The 13,188-nt window shown below is 44.9% G+C and overlaps 1 protein-coding gene across 2 annotated transcripts in view; it reads right to left on the bottom strand.

Annotated features, from left to right (window-relative positions):
- The window catches only part of cabin1 (calcineurin binding protein 1), a 464,629-nt gene that overhangs the window by 30,168 nt on the left and 421,273 nt on the right, over positions 1–13,188 (bottom strand). For both annotated transcript variants that reach the window (XM_080208567.1, XM_080208568.1), the window contains exon 33: positions 7,836–8,124. In XM_080208567.1, the coding sequence (XP_080064693.1) occupies positions 7,836–8,124 (289 nt within the window). The remainder of the gene's footprint in view (positions 1–7,835; positions 8,125–13,188) is intronic.

The raw sequence follows: 13,188 nt of genomic DNA, 5'->3' as shown, positions 1-13,188 counted from the left end.
CATTTTCAGAAATTGTTTCCAGCCCTTACTGGAACACTTGAGTGAAAATAAAGCATCCATCCAGCTCTCAATGCCAGTTAGCAATAAACTCAACCTCTGCCTAACTACAGCACTAAACAGTCCCAAAACAGTACATCTGCTGTAGCAACATGCTGTGCAATGGAATAGTGGGCAAAGGCCCAGCTCTGTTAATTCAACGAACACACTCACAATCGTGGTTGTGCCAGAGAGTGGGGGGGGAGAGCGGAGGCCAAAGGCCCCACAACTACACGTGTGGCTTTGGCAGCTCACCCTGCTGGGCTACCTCGTGTAATGCTGGCAGCAGCAATACTGGGTGTTGGGGAAGAATGGTCCACTGCAACAAACAAGACAATGAAGGGGATGAAGAAATTGGGAAATATCCCACATCCAATAAAAAAATCAGAATCTGCCCTGGTTCCGTAAGCACTTGAACCGCAAAGCTCACAACTTTGATCCAATTTTTGGTCTGTGCTGGGTTATCTGATCTCAGTAAGAAATCTCATAAGTCTTAAAAGTAAAACAGGTTTATTTGGTTGCAAAAGCCATTAGCTTTCGGAACGCTTGCTGCCCCATCGTCAGGTGAATGGGAGTTCTCTTCAGAAACAGGGCACATAAAGACACAAACTTTTGAGTGGGAGTCCCACTCACCTGACGAAGGGGCAGCAAACGCTCCAAAAGCTAGTGGCTTTTGCTACAAAATAAACCTGTTGGGCTTTAACCTGGTGTTGTGAGACTTTTTACTATGTTTACCCCGGTCCAATGCCGGGGTATGACTATCTGATCTCAACCAGATTAGCATTTGGGGAGCTTCAAAAATGGTGACCATTTACAAATGAATTGATGATATGGGAAAGGCTCCCTGCCCTCAGCAGCATGCTGGGCCATGGCTGTGTGCAGACATTACACAAAATTAGGCTTGGGGATTAACAGTGGTAACTCAGGTTGGGTATCAGCAATTCAAACTATGCAGAAAAATGACAGAAGCTGTTTTTGGTCTCTGGAAAAGTGGCGACTTCAACATAACCAAACAAAGGTACAAAGGGAAATTATTAAAAGTTGATCAGATTTTCATATTTAAGAACAAAAGGTGTGGTTTAAAAATTAGGAACTTTTTAAAAATCTCTTCATGGATATGGGAGTTGCTGGCTGGGCCAGCATTGATTGCCCATTCCTAATCGCCCCTGTAAAGGTGGTGAGCCACCTTCTTGAATCGTTGCAGGCCATGTGGTGCAGGTACACCCACAGTGCTGTTAGGGAGGGAGTTCTAGGGCATTGACGCAGCAACAGTGATATACTTCCAAGTCAGGATGCTGAGTGACTTGGAAGGGAACCTGTGGTGTTCCCATGGATCTGCTGCTCTTGTCTTTCTAGGAGGTAGAGGTCATGGATTTGGAAGATGCTGTTGAAGGAGACTTGGTGTGTTGTTGCAGTGCATCTTGCAGATGGTACACACTGCTGCCCTTGTGCATTGGTGGAGGGACTGAATATCGAAAGTGGTGGATGGGGTGCCAATTAAGCAGGCTGTTTGTCTTGAGCTTCTTGAGTGTTGTTGGAGCTGCACTCATCCAAACAAATGGAGAATATTCCATTACATTTCTAACTTGTGCTTTGTAGGTGGTGGGCAGGCTTTGGAGTTAGGAGGTGAGTTATAAACTGCAGAACTGCCAGACTCTGACCTGGTTTTGTAGCCATAGTATTTATATGGCTAGCCCAGTTCAGTTTCTGGCCAATGTTAACATCTAGGATGCTGATAGTGGGAGGTTCAGTGATAGTGATGCCATTGAATGTCAACAGGAGATGGTTAGATTCTTTCTTATTGGAGATAGTCATTATCTGGCACTTGTGTGGCACAAATATTGCTTCTCCCTTAGCAGCACGGTAGCACAGTGGTTAGCGCTGCTGCTTCACAGCTCCAGGGACCTGGGTTCGATTCCCAGCTTGGGTCACTGTCTGTGTGGAGTTTGCACATTCTCCTTGTGTCTGCGTGGGTTTCCTCCGGGTACTCCGGTTTCCTCCCACAGTCCAAAGATGTGCGGGTTAGGTTGATTGGCCGTGCTAAAAAATTGTCCCTTAGTATCCTGGGATGCATGGGTTAGAGGGATTAATGGGTAAAACATGTAGGGATATGGGGGTAGTGCCTGGGTACGATTGTGTTCAGTGCAGAATCGATGGGCCGAAGGGCCTCTTTCTGCACTGCAGGGTTCTATGATTCAACTGTACAGAACATTGCAACCCTAGCCATGTTGTCCAGGTCTTCCTGCTCCTGGACACAGACTTCTTCAATATCTGAGGAGTTGTGAATGGTGAACATTGTGCATGTGCGTGTGAGAACCAGTGGATGTGGTTTATTTACAGAAGGCTTTTGACAAGGTCTTACATAAGAGGCTACAATGCAAAATTAAAGAGAATATCTGCAATGTCAGGAGATGAATAGAAAGCAGATAGGAAGCAAAGAGTTGGCATGGATGGGTCTTTTTCTGATTGGCAGGCAGTGACAAGTGGGGTACCATGAGCTGTGAGAATGCAGAGATGCTTCAACATGATTTGGGCCGGCTGAGTAAGTGGGTATCTGCACTGCAGATGCAGTATAATGTGGATAAACGTGACGTTATCGATTATTACTAGAACGGGTAAATTGAGAGCGGTGGATACTCAGTGAGAACTTGATGCCCTTATCCATCAGTCGCTGAAAATAACCATGCGGGTATGGTAAGCAGTGAAGAAGGCAGATGATGTGTTAGCATACACAGTGAGAGGATTTGAGTACAGGCAAAGGGATGTTTTGTTGCAATTGTCTACAGTGTTGGTAAGGCCATACCTGGAGTACTGTGTACAGTTTTGGTGTCCTTATTGGAGGAAAGATGTCCTTGCAATAGACGGAGTGCAGAGAAGGTTTACCTGGCTTATTCCTGGTCTGTCATATGAGGAGAAACTAAGTCGGTTAGGATTATATTCACTGGGGTTTAGAAGAGTGAGAAGGGATCTCATATAGAAACTTACAAAATTCTAACAGTGTTAGACACGGTAGATTCAGAAAGCATGTTCTCAATGGTGAGGGAGTCCATAACTAGGGATCAGAGTTTGAGGATCGGGGTAAACATTTCAGAACTGAGATGAGGAGAAATATTTTCACCCAGGGAGCGCTGAATGTGTGGAATTCACTACCAGAGAAAATAGTTGAGGCCAAAACGTCACTCGATTTCAAGAAGAAATTAGATATAGCTCTTGAAGTTAAAGGAATTAAGGGATATGGAGGTGAGAGGTGATCAGGACGCTGAATGTGATGATCAGCCACGATCATAATGAATGGTGAAGCAGGCTTGAAGGGCCAAATGGCCTACTCCTGCTGCTAGTTTCTATTTTTCAATCAGAGAACATCTCCACTTCTAACCTTATGATGGAAAAAAGGTCATTAATGAAGCAGCTGAAGGAGCCTAGGACACTATTCTGAGGGAGTCCTGCAGTAGTGTCAAGGGCGAGGGTTTCTTGATGCCAAACTTGGTCAAATGCTGCAGTGATGTCAAGGGCTGTCACTCTCATCTCTGGCATTCAACTCTTTTGTCCATGTTTGGACCAAGGCTATAATGAGGCCAGGAGCGAGTGGCCCTGGCAGAACCCAAACTCAGTGTCAATGAGAAGATTATATTTGAGTAAGACTGACTTTAACCTTTCTATCACTTTACTGATGATTGAGAGTAGGCTGATGGGATGATAATTGGCCGGGTTGAATTTGTCCTGCTTTTTCTATGCAGGGTATACCTGGACAATTTTACAATTTGTCATGTAGCTGCCAGGGTTGGAGCTGTGTTGGGACAGCTTGGCTAGGGACAAGGCAAGTCTTCAGTACTATTGCTGAAATATTGTCAGGATCTATAGCCTTTGCAGAATCCAGTGCCTTCAGCTGTTTCTTACGTGGATTGAATCAAATTGGCTGAAGGCTGGCACAGGGCCCTCAAGAAAAGGCCAAGATGGACCATCCACTCAGCACTTCCATCTGAGGACAGTTGCAAATATTTCAGCTTTCTCTATTGCACAGATGTGCTGAGCTCTTCCATCACTAAGGATGGGGATATTTGTGGAACCAGTTAGTTGTTTAATTGTACACCACCATTCACAACTGGATGTAGCAGGCCAGCAGAGCTGAGATCTGATGCATTGGTCATGGGATCATGCAACAGTATTAATCACATTCTGTTTCTCCTGTTTCGCGTGCAAGTAGCCCTTTGTTGTAGCTTCATCAGATTGATACCTAAATTTTACTTATGCCTGGTGCTGTCCATGGCTCTCATTTAACCAGGGGTCTGATCTCCAGGCTTGATGGGAGAATTGGGGATATTATTCTTTCACGGGATTTGGGCATCACTGAATTTCTTCCTATCCCTAACTATGGGAATATATTGGCGAACCATATTATGCAGGCCATGTGACGCAGGGAGACCCACATTGCCCACCTATGCCAAGCCATAAGATTATGGATTGTGCGTATATACAATTTTGCTTCAGCTAATGGTCCACAGGATCTCATGGATCCCCAGTTCTGAGTTGTTAGAACTGTTGCAAATCCATCCCATTTAGCATGATGATAGTGCCACACATCAGAATGGAGGGAATCTCAATGTGAAGATGGGGCTCCAACTATGAACCACTGCCATTCCTACCACGGGCATGGGCAGATACATCTGCGACAGGTAGATAGGTGAGGATGAGGTCAAGTATGTTTTTCTCTTGCGTTGGTTCCCTCATCACCTGCCGCAGTCTCAGCTGAACAAATATGTCCTTTAAGACTTGATCAGCTCAAACAATAGTGGTGCTACTGAGCCACTCATTCTGTACGACTGCCACCCTCAAGTGCTTCCTTACAGTAGTGTTCAACATGAAGGAGTACTGATTTCTCAACTGAGGGAGGCTGGCACGTGGTAATCAGCAGGAGGTTGCCTTGTCCACATCTGATCTAAAGCCATGAGACACATGGGTTTTGGAGTCAATGTTGAGGACTCCCAAGGCAATGCCCTCCCAACTGTATAGCAATGTTGTCAAGGATGGTGTTGGTGGCATTTGGGTCATTATATGTATATTTCAGTGAGAATGACCATGTTAGGTTGTTGCTTGAATGGGCTGCAGGACAGTTCTCCCACTTTTGGTACCATCCCCCACATGTTCCTAAGGATGACTCTGCAGCATTGACAAATGATGTGGGTATGCCGGCGTTGGACTGGCGTAAACACAGTAAAAAGTCTGACAACACCAGGTTTTAGTCCAACCTATTTATTTGATAATATACTCACAAGCTTTCGAGGGGACTGCCTCTTCGTCAGGTGAATGGAGAGTTCTGGCCTCAGACAGAGCATATAAAGCACAGACAGTTTAGAGATTACTGATTAGAACGCGAATCCTTACACCTAACCTGCTGTTCAAGTCTTAAAGATACAGACAATGTGTGTGGAAGGAGCACTGATCACAGTTTAAAGAGATGTGTATTGTCTCCAGACAGTACAGTAAGTGAGGTTTTGCAAACCCAGGCAAGTCACAGGGGTTACAGATAGTGCGACATGAACCCAAGATCCTTGTTGAGACCGTCATGTGTGCGGAACTTGGCTATCAGTCTCTGTTCAGCGACTCGGCGCTGTCGTGTGTCATGAAGGCCGCCTTGGAGAATGCTTACCCGAAGGTCAGAGGCTGAATGCCCGTGACCACTGAAGTGTTCGCCAACAGGAAGGGAACAGTCTTGCCTGATGACTGTCGAGCGATGTTCATTCATCCGTTGTCGTAGCGTCGGGGAGACCATGCAGACGCTACGACAACGGATGAATGAACATCGCTCGACAGTCATCAGGCAAGACTGTTCCCTTCCTGTTGGCGAACACTTCAGTGGTCACGGGCATTCAGCCTCTGACCTTCGGGTAAGCATTCTCCAAGGCGGCCTTCACGACACACGACAGCGCAGAGTCGCTGAACAGAGACTGATAGCCAAGTTCCGCACACATGAGGACGGTCTCAATAGGGATCTTGGGTTCATGTCGCACTATCTGTAACCCCCGTGACTTGCCTGGGTTTGCAAAACCTCACTTACTGTACTGTCTGGAGACAATACACATCTCTTTAAACTGTGATCAGTGCTCCTTCCACTCACATTATCAGCCACTTCAGGTCTTGAACAGCAGGTTAGGTGTAAGGATTCGCATTTTAATCAGTAATCTCTAAACTGTCTGTGCTTTATATGCTCTGTCTGAGGCCAGAACTCTCCATTCACCTGACGAAGAGGCAGTCCCCTCGAAAGCTTGTGAGTATATTATCAAATAAATAGGTTGGACTAAAACCTGGTGTTGTCAGACTTTTTACTGCATTGACAAATGCCCAAGTCAATGAAAGGTGGTCAGCTTGGCTTCATTTTTTTTTTAAGACTTTGTCACAGTTTGATATATTTCAGAGGCCAGTTAAGAATCAACCACATTTGCTGAGAATCTGGAGTCACGTGTAAGCCAGACCAGATAAGGACCTTCCCATTAATGAGAACCAGATGGGCTTTAGTGACAAGCACCAATAGTTACATATGATAGGCTCACTATTACTACCTAAGTCTACCTCTTTTTAATTCCAGATTTTTTTTGATTAATTGAAGTTAAGTTTCACCACTTGCATTGGGTTGGATTTGACCCTTTCTCCCCAGGCTGTTAGACTGGGCCTCTGGAGTACTAGTTGGTGGCACAGTGGTTGGCACTGCTGCCTCACTGCATCAGGGACCCGAGTTCGAGTCCTGGTTTGGATCACTGTCTGTGTGGGGTCTGCATGTTCTCCCCATGTCTGCATGGGTTTCCTCCAGGTGTTGCAGTTTCATCCCGCAGCCTGAAAAATGTGCTGGTTAAGTGCATTGGCCATGCTAAATTCTCCCTCAGTGTACCCAAACAGGCTACAGAGTGTGGCAACTATGGAATTTTCACAGTAACTTCATTGCAGTGTCAGTGTAAGCCTACTTGTGACACTAAGAAATAAAAAAGCCCATTGACAACACAACCACGCTACAGCCTTCCTCTGAACACAGGACTGAAGGAGAATGATTTCACACAAATAATAACTGACAGCTGAAACAAACTGCAAGAAACAGGACTGAACTGAAGGGACTATGGTTGCAGGATAGCATCCAGGATAGTGAAGTAGAGATCGATCAAAGGGTGCAATGAGCCTAAAGATTTTCATAAACTTTCCAGTTTTCGCAAGACTGACAGGCTGCTGAAATTGATGTCAGAGTCACTCACAAACCGTTCACGTCTGGAGAGCAAAATGGAGGAAGAAAATGGAAGCCACACATCCCCTGCCAATTGGCCTGCATGAAAACCAAGCTTTCCATGGAATGAAAACACCTCTTTAAAAACAATTTCATTGCCGTTGAAAACTCTATACATATCATAAAATTCTTTCTTGCCTATTGCACTGTCATTCCTGCTTCATATTAATTCTTGGTCCCTATCTAAAATTCTCAACCTTTTGTTCAAGTTCTTCTATGACCTCGCTTCTGAGTCTTCATAACCACCTGCAGCCCTAAAAAACACACCCAAAATTCTCCATCCCTCTGGTTCCAGCTTCTCGTGCAGCCTCCTCTCCCTGGCCACTCATTAGCTGCATAAACCTTCCACCTTCTAGGGAACCTTTCTTAAGCCCCACCTCTTTCATCAAAGCTTTTGGCTTCCCTGTCTGGTCTGTCTCCTTGAAGCTGGGTGCCCATTTTCCTTAAGTCTCTGCAAAATGCCTAAGGATGTTATGTTAAGCCCAGGAGTTCATAAATGCCAGTCATCATTTTAATCAGCATTAAAGTTTACCTTGAGTGAGATATGATAGGCTGGACAGTGTCTCTGTGGGACCGGTAGTTTGGGGTTCGATGTCTCTTGGCGTTAACATTGGTGTAACCTCAGCAGCTCGCAGATCCTCCTGGGCAGTGCTGCTTAACCTGGTTTTGGACTGTGGGTCACTTGGCCTGGGGTTTTCAGGCACCGCTGTAGTGGATGTAGTTGAAGTTGGAGCAGTTGTGGTGACTGTGTTTGGCGTAGAAGGGAAGAAGCTTTCCTTACAGTCCTTGGAGTATTTTGGTGTGGTTGGTGTCTCTCCCGACTGCAAAAACAAAAATTAACTTTAGACCTTTTCATTGCAGAATTCAAAATATGCTTTACACGTGGCTGTTCAATGGATTGTGCCAGATTCTTCTTTGAAGAAATATTTGGCACTTTGTTTGGAATCGCCACAGGACGGCGAGGCCAGGGCTATAAAGGAACTGTGGGGAACACGTGGCCCTCTCAATGTTAGAGTTAAATCCACCCCTCACTCTGGGGTGGTGGAATTCCTGTGATTGTGAAAGGTGCTATTATTGCTCATAGCTGGCCCCTTATCTCAGTGCTGAACCTTTTCATTCCCACATCCCTGTCCTTTAGTTGCTATGTCCATCCCTCTGTACTCATGATATGAAACCAGAATCTAACCGATCAGAGCACACTACACTGCCCAGTGCTTTCAGATTTGTCAGTGTGAGGCCCATATACATGTCACAAGGTGGTTCCTGATCTTTTACAAATTGAAGCCTCAATGTCAGCAGTGAGGAAATACCTCCTGGATTTCAGCCATGTGCCAACTCCGGTAAAACTGTGCTAATGACTTGCCTGAAGGGAGTGGAGAAATCTGCAGTTTTTACTGAGGAAGAGGAATGATTGAGCACAGATTGGAGGAGGAAGAAAAATGATCCTTACAAATAGATACAAACATCTAAATGTTAACACTGTGCAGTAAAGATGATTTTAAAAAACTAACCATTTCCAATAACTGAACACAACAAGCTTGAGAGAAGTCGGTAACGTGTGGGATGCTGGAAAACCAGCCTTGCTGGACAACTCAAAATAACAGACCTCCTTTATTTCACCCTGCCTGCTCTTCCGCTCCCACATCCAGCTCAACACCAGCGACCATGGAGAACAGGCTGGCATGATGGGGAAATGAAAATCATGGCCTGTCTTCATAATCCCCACCACAACCCTCTCCCACTAAAATGTTTACTGAGTATTTGCTTGCCTCTAATTGGTCTGTATGGAACTGGTAAACACTGATCACTGCTGCGAGAGAAACACACTGCAGAATATTCTCGTGGCTGGTGCCAATCCACTCTCACACTGCTGTGCACAAGATGTTAAACGGATTATTCAAAAATCCTTCAGCAGATAATGCAAGCTCACGTTACCAAGTGAAATGCAGAGACAGGCAGCCAAGTGCACAGGTCTGAATAAACGGAATATCCAACCTGACATTAAGTGCCCGTTACAGCCTATAGCAGGATCACTCTGAGGGTTAGCTCTACACCCATACTCCATCTCAGGAGCTCACTCCTGACCCACCACTCCAGGGCTCACTCCATTCAAGATTCAAAAGCTCACTTCAGCTTCATCCAGGATGAAAATTATAACTTCTGAAGCAACCTTCAAATAGCACCAATCCCATCTCTGAATAGCAGAAATGCTCAATATTGGTAAGTCAGAACAAAGACACTGTCCAAACTAACAGATCTCCATAAAACTGTGATTGTGTGGGGCTCTCTCCAAGACTCTGCTGCCCATGCTAACTTCACCATATCCTGCCCTCTTCCACCTGTTGCTCACTGACCTACACTGGTTCCTGGATGTGCAATCTCTTGATTTTAAAGTTCTCCTCCTTGTTTTCAAATCACCTCAAGTCCTCCCTAACTCTGCAACGCATCTACAAGATGCACTACAGCATCACACAAGGCATCTCTGACAACACCTTCCGTACATGTTTTAATTAAACAGTCGGATTCCCCTGGTCCACACCAGTTCTAAGTCAGCTGCTGGGCGCCAGCTGAGGCCACCCCACCTGCTAGAAAGACAAAGACAGCAGATGCATGAGAACACCTTCACCTGGAGGTTCCCCTCCAAGCCACTTACTATTCTGAGTTGCTTCTCTGTCACTGGGTCAAAATCCTGGAATGCCTTTCCTAACAGCACAGTGGATGTACGAACACCACATAGACTGCAGTGTTTCAAGGCAGCAGCTCACCACCACCATCCCAACAGCAACTGGGGATGGGCAATAAATCAATAAATGTTGGTCTAGCCAGTGATACCCACATCCCAGGAACACAGTTAATGTGCCCCAAATATCTGTGCTCCTCTAATTCTAGCCTCTCGAGTAGCCCTGATTTGAATTATTTCACAGTAAGAAGTCTCACAACACCAAGTTAAAGTCCAACAAGTTTATTTGACAGTAAACCCACTAGCTTTCAGGGTTTGCCCCTTCGTCAGGTGAGTTTTGGACTTTAACCTGGTGTTGTGAGACTTCTTTCAGTGTTTACCCCAGTCCAACGCCGGCATCTCCAATATCTTGAATTATTTCACCATTGGTGGCCATATCTTCAGTTGCCTAGGCCCCAAGCTCTGGAATTCCCTCCCTAATGCTCTCCACCTTGTTTTCCTGCTTCCAAAACTTACCTCTTTGATCAAGCTTTTAATCATCTGAACTGACTTCGCCTGATGTGGAACTGTGATACATTGTTCTATAACGTTCCTTCGAATACCTTGGATGTTTTATTACATTAAAGCTGCTGCACAGACTTCAGACGGACGGACTGCTGTAAATGCTCCACACTGTATGCAATGTTCTCAGTAGTTAGCTCAGTTCAGAGTATTATCTACTATTTTAGACTTGTATTCGAGACATTTGTTTTTGGTGGGGTAATGACATGGAAACAAGTGAAAATAAAACGCTGATTCAACCACAAGTCAAACACAATGTTTTGATGCAGTAACAAGCTGAGGCTAGTATAAAGCTCTGGCAAACATCACTACAGTAACACAGCCTTCCTGTAACATGCAACATCCAAAACAATTAAAACCCTCCTCCCTCCATTTGAATTTACAGCCCACACATTATTTGAGTCTGATCAGAGACTAGAATTAACCAGAGAACATGAAAGATATCTGGAAGTAGCTTTCTACAGGTGGGCTGTAAAACGCCATTGCCACTTACTGCTATACAGCCCACCTCCGTCCTTCAGCTTGTCCAGCTAACCCACAGCTGCAGGATTCCCACGCTCTGACACCTGGGTGCAGCTTCCCAATCCTCTGCTCCCTTTTTCGACTAAGGCTGGATACCAAGGCTACATATAAATCTATTATGTCCAGAGTACACCTCCAGAAAAGGATGACAGAGGCACCATGGCAACCATTCTCTGAAACCGTTAACAAAATGGATATACTCAACCAGACACGTGGCTCTGAGGCTCTTTAGATTTTCTCTTGCTCGCAATCATTAAACCCCCTCAACAATTTACATAGCAACTCTCGGGAAAATCACATGGCAGGACACTTGCATCTTATTTATTTGTATAAAAGGAGGCACAGCAATCAAAAACTGCAGTGAGAAGGCAAAACTGCCACCAATCTACACTTTGTGCCCTCTATTTTTATTTGAACCAAATGATTCTTCTCCTTGGGGTAGCGTTCCTGGGATACACAGATACCTCATCTGTTTCACACTTTTTTGAGTAATTCTCCCTCCAATTTCTAGGCAAGTGCCTGAACTCTCACATACTCTGGTTTATGCTGATGGGGTGGTGTTTTGGTGATAAAAATACAATGGAAGCATTCGGTATCTAATGTTCAGGCACATCACGTAAAATCTCCTGTGGTGCCATTTCCAAAAGCAGGAAATACACTCAGCTCCAAATAACATTGCGATGCTATACTCTAAACCCACTTGTTGAAATACAACACAGAGTTTTGTGAATGTTAATAATGGTAACAAGAGTTGGTGGTGCAGGCATCGAAAGTTGAAACCCATTAAACATTCCAACAACATGCATCATTCCAACCACAAACTATACAAAGTGCTGTAATTTAAAATGCACCATGGACTCACCTAGAGAGCACCGTGCACCAGGTTGGAATCAGTTGGGACAATTTGCAAAAAGGCCATTCCAAAGGCAATTTAAGTGGCATAGGCCATTTGCAAAAGAACCACATTTGGATTGCAGCAACTTTTAGAATAGAACCCAGGTTCAAATGAGACCAAGTCAGTCAGTCTAAAAGGTAACAGAAATCAGAGGACATTTGAAAGGGTTCACATGTTATAAATGTTCAACGTGCAGATGGATGTGGCCAACATTACATTTCTAGTCATCAGCCACCCTATATAGTGAAGCATCCCAAGGAAAACAAACACAAGTTTGATAACATCACTACCATTGGTGATCACAAGGAGTTGAAGCTACATAGAGTTTGGGTTACTTTGTGATGCCGGAACTCTACCACCTCGCCCCCCACAGAATCGGCACGGGCGAGGGTCTGACAATGGACATCTTTGCTGACTTTGGGCAGGAGTTTCTGGTCTTGCTCCAGCAAGGCCATAAAATCTCATTCCAGTGAGTACAAGAGCGGTTCCATCAATAAACAATTCAACAGGACCTCAGTTTATGCAGGAGGCAGATACAACAACAATTTGCATTTAGATAGCACCTTTAACGTAGTAAAACAACCCAACTTCCTTCACAGGAGCGATTCTCAAACATCTGCCACTTGCAGGAAGGTGGGTTTTAAAGAAGAAGAGATGCAGAGAGAGAGGGGGAGAGGAAGGGTATTCCACAGCTCAGGGTCTCAGCAGCTTACTTTTTGAACTGGGTGCTGTCAATGGAAAACGTTGCAAAAAGTAAGCTCCCTCTTTTAATCCAGTAACCAATTCACTGACCCTTTAACAGGTACCATTTCAACGGCTGTTAGTGGGTTAAACACAACTCAAGGCTTCAAAAAGGCATAAAATCATTGGTTTAATACACAGTCTCTCAGACACACAGACTGAAGTAACTACCGAGGAATGCCTATGGGAAATGCTGTACAAATTTTGAACAGCCTGGAGAGGGATCTTCTGAAAGTCTACGTGCCTGACATGTGAAACACACAATTTCCAGGAGATGCATTTTCAACGCCTTGCCATTCTGGTGCCGATTTTACATGTCAATCATTGCCCTCAGTTCCCAGTCTCTTCATAAAAAAACATGTCTGGCTTCCGCCAGATTTCTCCCAGTGCACCCTTTCAGCAGCCCCCTCCTGCTCCTCACTTTCATTATCCTAATTGACTCAGTGACAATGAATTCTGCTCCTGCAGATGAAAGAATCACCGTAA

Source organism: Carcharhinus amblyrhynchos, chromosome 20 (genome assembly GCF_965287045.1).
Source record: "Carcharhinus amblyrhynchos chromosome 20, sCarAmb.v2.hapA, whole genome shotgun sequence".
NCBI lineage: Eukaryota > Metazoa > Chordata > Chondrichthyes > Carcharhiniformes > Carcharhinidae > Carcharhinus > Carcharhinus amblyrhynchos.
This window is presented reverse-complemented; position numbering and strand designations above follow the sequence as displayed.